This window comes from Ciona robusta, chromosome 1, assembly GCF_009617815.1.
Source record: "Ciona robusta chromosome 1, ASM961781v2".
Lineage (NCBI taxonomy): Eukaryota > Metazoa > Chordata > Ascidiacea > Phlebobranchia > Cionidae > Ciona > Ciona robusta.
The window spans coordinates 304,639-312,193 of NC_143235.1; the positions used below are offsets into that span (position 1 = coordinate 304,639).

The window sequence follows — 7,555 nt, forward strand, 5'->3', positions numbered from 1 at the left end:
AACCAAAGCGTAATGTGTGATGCTCTAATGTATTGAGCAGACTTCAGCTTATGCGCCACTTTGGTGAAGACAATCTAGGGTCGGGACTTGGGATGACATTCATTCATTCTTTCTTTAGACATTTTCATTGGAATTTAAAAACAAAATACGCGCCATTTAATCGGAGGGGATTTCCCTTTTGCGTCATGTTACGACGTCACGTGCGCAAATATTTCTGGTGGGGACGAATCAATTAATTGTAGCCACAATTGCTATTTGTAGAATTCTTTGCTATTAAAGTATCTATCTTTGAAAAGTAATGTTATACATTTATTCACACTTAAAACCGCAAATATCAAATACAGTTCAGGAAAACTTGGTAGGTAAAGTTTCATTACCCAATTTGGTAAAGTACAACTTGTATATTACTTCAGTTATTCATAATTTTACAGCAGCCAAAATGCATTAAACTTCAGCACAAGGTATATGTTGTGTGTACAATATATTTATTGTGTGAACAAAAGTTTGCCTGTCTGCCGTGTATATGAATAAAGCTCACGAAAAAAGTGTTTACATTGCAACTATACTGTTTACCCTAGGAAGCTTCGAAGCTACTTAGAAGTTTTGTCGTCTCTGTTGTTACAGCTAAGTCATAACAAGAGTATTATATAGAGATTTAGGCTACAATATTCAGGTGTTCCAGTACATGTGTTTTAACTATGGTGGATTATAACGAAGTTCTTTCATACAAAGTTCATAAATGTTCAAGTTATTCAGCAAACTATGTACCAGAGTAAGTATATCTTTGTTGTTGATTATATTACACATTCAATTTGTGTGATTTTACCCGTTTTTACTCATTAAATGGAGCAGTAGCAGTTGTTTCATTCTTTTTGTTGTTTGGTGCAGTTTCGTTGAGTGTTTCTAGTAGATCTTTTCCTTGGGCGCGATATTCAAATGTTATTCAAATGTTTAATATGTGGTAGGGTGAGGCAAGATGGGTAACAGCTTCAACCCAGTGGTCAGTAAAGGGTTAACAAAAACAAAGAACCTATAGTGCCACAAAGTTACATACGTGGTAACTCGTAAATGGCCACGAGCTGTCAAAAACAGAACATCCGTCTTATAACGACTGTCATTGCCCCACCATGCAAGGATAAATAAGTTACGTACGTGGTAACTTGTAAGCAGGCACAAGGTGTATGAAACAGACCACCCGTGTTATAACAACTGTCGTTTATTTTTTTCGTTTATTTGTTGTTCATCATTAATCTTGTTGTTCCAGTAACGTTCTAGTGAACAAACCAAACCGTCAATCATCTCGTTGGTCGTCAGGAACCAACTACCCCCCACAATTCCTTGTTCTTAAACTCACCGAACCAGCCGTTGTATCTTCGATCACGTTCGGGAAGTACGAGAAGACACATGTCTGTAATCTCAAGAAGTTTGAGGTGAAATACTGGTGTTTCATGTGTTAAGGAGTTTATGTATTGTAAGCTATTGTATTGAAAAACTGGTGTAGAGTACAGGAGTATGGGAGTGAACTCTTTCTATTGACAAATATGTTAAAAATCAATACCGGTTTTCAAAATTAAAGACATTTAATTGTGTAACATATATGAAACCAAACATTCCCTCAATATTAGCAAAATAGGTCCGTTTACTCTTCTGAAGTTTCTTAAGAGGAAAACCAAATAAATAGAAAACAAAATGTCTGTACCAGATGAAGTATATATATGAAGAAACAACACGTGTTAAAAAAATGCATAACAGTGATAACACTGACTTTGTTTTCAGTTTGTTACTTGTAGTGTGCATACTTCTATTAAAACAACATTGGAGGCAATGTTTAATATTTGTTGACAGTTTAATATCTTTGTCAGCATGAATGTCATTGACAAAAAAGCAATGCAAACTAACTTACTAGCTTTAATGCCTGTATAATGTTGAAGACATATATGTTGCAACAAATTCATTGTTTGCACCCAAGGTTAAATAAATACAGCAATATTTCTGCAATGTTGTATTTTACTTGTGATGTCAGCATTCATATTGTGATGTTATATTCCACCCAGATACATGGGGGAATGGAGGAAAACAATCTTATTCTTCTTTTACAAGGGGGGCTGAAGAATGATAATATACCAGAAACATTTTCACTTAAACATAAAATTGATGGCAAAGAATTCCCGTGCACATTTATTAAGATTGGTGAGTTTGTTTAAGAATGGTTGCAGCGTACAGGGCAACGATAGTTGTTATAACACATCTACTCATGTGTTCTGTTTCATACACCTCATGCTCGTTTATGAGTTATTTCAGCACTTGACTAATGCTGCAGAGTAACTTCACTTATGTATTTCACGGAGCCATACAAACATATACTGATATACACTTTATCATTTATCAACAGTTCCCATATTATCATGGGGTGCTAGCTTCAACTTCAGCATTTGGTTTATTGAGGTCCAGGGAAGCAACAACGCGGAACTTGTTCAATCGTGTTTGCAATGGTACTTTAAGGTGAGGGTTTACCATGGTGGATTGTATTGTTGGGGGTGGGAACTTGAGTGACCTTGTTTTCTATCCATATTGTCGATTTTTTAGTTGATATAGTGCTGTTATTTGTGGTGGCTACATGAGTGTTAGTTAATGAAACTAACCACAGCAATTTCCACAAAGTTATACTGTGGCAGGAAAAGTGACGTGGTATGCTTTACCTGTATTCAAGTTTAAAATGCATATTTATTACTTTTGAGTATAACATTGCATCCTCAATATCGACCACTACAGTGGTAGGATAAGCTTCCATGGCAATTATGTTGCCATGTGAGATCAATTTCATAGACTGAGCTTTATTATAAAACTTTGAACCAACATTTATGTTTTTGTTCCACAGTATCGTGAGCGTGAGGTTGTGAGGTTATGTTTGAAACACTTCCGTCAACATAATTACATGGGAGCTTTTGAAAGTTTGCAAAAGAAAACGAAGATCTTACTTGAAGACCCCTTGCTATCCAACCTACACCAAGTGTTGGTGTGTGGGAGTGACTTTGAATCTACAGAATCTGTCATTGAAAATGCAATCAAAGGTTTGTTTTGGATGAGTATTAAACTGATATGTAAGAAATCCATTGAATGACCGATCTTCTGCCAAACAAATTAAAAGAGTTTTCTCGCGTTCAAAATACACAAAACCAATAGAATAAAGGATCTAGATGTTAGCTTTAAATTTATGTTAGAAATTAGGTTGGGGTTTTTAAGAAACTTTCAGAGCCGCAACACCCTTGTATCTTCTGGATCTGTTTGTAACATTCTAACCGACATTATATTAATCTACATTTGTTTGCGATACAACATATGAATATCATCTTGTTTTATAGACGGTATGTTCAGTTCCTACATTGGAAGGCAAGTCTACAAACCCAAGTGGACGTCGATTGTTACGAAGCGAAGGGATGGCTGTGGTGAACACCCGGGTATGAGGGGTGGACACCAGATGTGTGCCGATCATATTAATAGTAAGTTGGCTGGGGTTTCTAAACTACACAATATTTCCCTCGTTGTACCCAGTATTTATTTAAAATACAGTTTACCAAAAAAATTGTAATTTTTTTGTTATAGTTTTAATTTTTTTGATATTTCGGCTTTTGTACTGCCTGGTAGACTCTTTTTTAAGGGATATGTCAACATAGGGACTACTGCTTGAATAGAATATTAAACCCTCGTTCCACACAGATATATTATACTTGCTTGGTGGTTGGAATGGTGTTGAAGACCTTGCAGACTTCTGGCAGTACTGTGTACGTAGTGGTGTATGGACATGTATATCACGTAACACAGCAAGTGATGGGGGGCCATCTGCAAGGTCGTGTCATAAGATGTGTATCGACTCAAAGAATGGAAAGATATATACATTGGGAAGGTAAGAGTTATATATGGGCTTTTATATATGCAACCCATGATCATATATGCGCAGTCTTAGGTGTGCCTATGGACTTTTTCACTTATAGTGATATGTCCTTGTCAAACCAGCTTTTGAAAACTTATAAAACAGAATCCTCCTCTTAAAAATAGTAAAGCAGTCGCATTATTGTAATTTAAAACCAATGTAACACAATTCCTGTGCAATATTATTTAGGTTATTCAGGTTTTTATCGAGCACTGTTTGTTTTATACTTGGCCATTTGCTAATAAAACTCATCCGAACCCCCTCCTTTTTAAATTCCTGGATACGCCCCTGAAAACAAGGGTGCTATTATATGTTTTAACTCCCCAGTTTTATGCCTAAAACAGCTTTTACCTCTAAACTCATTGGACTATGAAACTGCCGGAGATATTTAAACGTGAATTTTAGTATTTTACGTGCTTGTGTAACCTCAGGTATCTGGATTCAATCAAGCGGAACCATCAATCGGTTGAAAACGACTTCCATGTTTATGACATCACACAGGGTGCATGGAGCTTGATATCGAAAAATGTTTCAGCGGCTGGTGGTCCCAAACTTATATTTGATCATCAGGTGGGTGACCCACTGACCCTACTTTCAATTGAAATTACTTTGATAAAAAGCCACCATGTATGGTACTGTGTATTAAACATCTTTTGCTTTCCAACCCAAGTCTAAAGATAAAAGTAACTTGACAGTAAGCATGAGGTAAAGTCATCTTGCAAGAGATGCAATATGTCATCTGTTTAGCAAAAGCCTCTAAACATTTTATCATATAAATATACACCAATATATAACTGTTTTATAATTTCCCACAGATGTGTTATGATGAGCGTACGCACACAATATTTGTGTTCGGTGGTCGCATACTAACATGCGCCACCACCCTGCATGGTGCTGGGTTGGGTCCCACCCATGATGAGAGACCCATACCTGAGTTCAGTGGTTTATATTCATATAATGTCGACACCAATACATGGAGGTTGCTAAGGGAAGATTCTGGAAACGCCGGACCACAAGACATAAGATCAAGGATAGGGCATTCAATGCTACTCGATTCGGTTGGTATTATTTATTTAAAACTGTGCAAAAAGATTTTTTTACTTGCCTTGGTTTATTGTATATTTGTAATCTGTCGTTTGTGTTTGGCCCAAATTGCTACCACATGCTACGATGTTGTTACAAGTATTCCAACTTGTAATTTGTGTAAAACTCTGGATTTTGGTGGCTTATTGCCCTTAATTGTAATTTTATAATATATATCAATCATAGAACTGTATATAATCTTATAGAAATCATCTGTGTTTTTCACTCTTTGTTTGTTTCTGTGTTTTACTTTTAATCCTTGTATAACCTTACAGAAGAACCACCGGCTTTACATCTTTGGTGGCCAGCGGTCCAAGGAATACGTGAACGACTTCTTTTACTACGACATCGATCGTGACCAGGTTACCGTGCTTAACGATGGAACTCGTAAAGAACCCGGACTTCCACCATCGGGGTTCACACAGAGAGCAACCATCAACTCAGATCTTGGGGAGATTCATATGCTCTCTGTGAGTTGTGGGTTTTGTATGATTTCTATTGTGTTGTGGTATTGTTTGTTAGTATTGCCTTTTGTATGCTGTCTATACATTATGTGGTAGTTTATTCATATGCTGTCTGTGAGTTTGTGTGTTCCCTAGTGTTTTGGTGTTTTACTAGTTCATATGTGTGGTGTATATGTCTGTTTTTGTGGCTTTGTATCGTAACAATATTAATGCTGTTACTCCCATCCATGATAATAAGTATGTGAGAATAAATTGCATTTTTCCCAAATTCACAATTAATTCCTTTGCTGACCAACATTATAATAATCTCTCCATTTCCAGGGTTTGAGCAAGGACCGTGAAAAGCGAGAGGAAAACATGCACAACTCTTTCTGGGTTTACCTCATCCAGGAGAACAGGTGGTCTTGTATTTATAAGAATAATGTTCCATCTAATAATGGATCAAGCCAAGATATAAGAACTCACTTCACGATAAGCAAACCAACCCAGTTGTGCGACTACGAACACACCAAACAGGAGCCTTGCCCAAGATATGCTCACCAACTTGTGTATGATAATGTTCGACAGGTAAAAAAAGTGATTGTTATGAATACAGCATGCAGCTTGTTTCTATTATATCGTTTGTTAGTGTTTATCGTTGGTTAGCTGGCTGAAGTTTGCAGGTTGTCTACCCAAAAAACGCACTAGGTGAACAAGTTTCTATCAATTTTACCATTGAGCAAGGCTATCAATTTTACCATTTAAAATGAATTGGTAAATAACCTTATGTGTCGATTGGAAAATACTAGTTTCTACTTCATATACAGATAATACCTTAGTTATAACTTATACATTACATGCAGGTCCACTATATGTTTGGTGGCAACCCTGGTAAAACTAACCAACCCAAACTAAGATTGGATGACTTCTGGTCACTTAAACTAACCAGGCCTACAGAGGATGATATATTAAGGAAATGCAGGTTTGTGTTTATTCTACCTTCGGTGGGGCTTGAACCTAGAGTCTCTGTGTGTGGTTTATATTCATTGGAAATATTTATCCTTGCCTGGCTAGTTTGTACACAATACATTGTGGTTGTTTACACAGTTTGTGTATGTGAGTAACCAAGTGTGGTTGCTTTGTTTATTACTGTAAATATCATCACTTCTTTAAATGGTAAGGGAACTCGCATTATTATCACCCACATAGGCAACCAATTCTGTTGAAGTTGTTTCTCCCATGCTCAGGTACGCCATCCGCCGGCAGCACTTCCGCGAGTTGGCCGTCCGCAACCCGGTGTCTGCGCTCGGCTTCCTACAGACGAGAGTCTCTGACGTAGTTGACCACAATGACGTCAAAGAAGAAACAGAATTTCGGTTTCTGACGTCATCATTGTTTGGCGACGGTGACGGTTTAGACAGTGACGATTGTGACGAAACAGACGACACTAATTCTACTTATCTTTACACCGATTCAGACGAAGCGCGCGCGGGTAGAACAGCGGTAAGCGCGTGTTGTTTTATAATCAATATAACTTACTTATCCTCGCATGGTGGGGCAACGACAATCGTTACAACACGAATGTTCTGTTTCATACACCTCATGCCGGCTTACGAGTTACCACGTATGTAACTTACTTATCCTCGCATGGCGGGGCAACGACAATCGTTATAACATGGGTGTTCTGTTTCATACACCTCGTGTCCGCTTACAAGTTACCACGTATATAACTTTGTGGGTGATTGTTTTCTGTATTTTGCACAAGCAATAAGTGACTACTGGGTTTGAGCAATTGCTATTAAGTGTTTACCCAATGACACGGCCACATTGGTAGCAACGACGAGCCTCGAACTTATATCTACTTTAGGCTACAATGCGCCTTAACCACTGTACCTCGGTGCTAGAATGTAACTTACCCTTACGTTCCAGTTGTTCGACTCCCTTGTCAAATACTTTCCGGACAGGATGACGCAACCACGAGGAAATCTAATCGATCTCATCTCGTTTTAATTCAACACAGAAATCATATATACAGGAATCATGGAGATATTTTTTCAATACAAACTTGCGATCGTGATACTTGGGTTTTAGATTGGAT

The 7,555-nt window shown here is 37.5% G+C and overlaps 1 protein-coding gene across 1 annotated transcript; it reads left to right on the forward strand.

Annotated features, from left to right (window-relative positions):
* The first annotated feature begins 576 nt into the window (after positions 1-576).
* Positions 577-7,534, forward strand: LOC149741060 (muskelin-like). The gene is made up of 14 exons (XM_089890969.1): positions 577-772; positions 1,265-1,430; positions 2,055-2,190; positions 2,393-2,502; positions 2,879-3,071; positions 3,363-3,500; positions 3,718-3,904; positions 4,363-4,501; positions 4,747-4,989; positions 5,290-5,484; positions 5,800-6,045; positions 6,321-6,439; positions 6,705-6,960; positions 7,387-7,534. The coding sequence occupies exons 1-14, from the start codon at positions 699-701 to the stop codon at positions 7,465-7,467; spliced, it is 2,283 nt and encodes a 760-aa protein (XP_089747095.1). The 5' UTR covers positions 577-698; the 3' UTR covers positions 7,468-7,534.
* Positions 7,535-7,555: the final 21 nt, after the last annotated feature.

Excerpts from the sequence above, each read along its gene's own strand:
- LOC149741060 (XM_089890969.1), top strand. The coding sequence starts at position 699 with ATGGTGGATTATAACGAAGTTCTTTCATACAAAGTTCATAAATGTTCA. Across the intron at positions 2,191-2,392 it reads GTGCACATTTATTAAGATTG|TTCCCATATTATCATGGGGT; the intron begins GTGAGTTTGTTT and ends ATTTATCAACAG. Across the intron at positions 6,961-7,386 it reads CGCGCGCGGGTAGAACAGCG|TTGTTCGACTCCCTTGTCAA; the intron begins GTAAGCGCGTGT and ends CTTACGTTCCAG.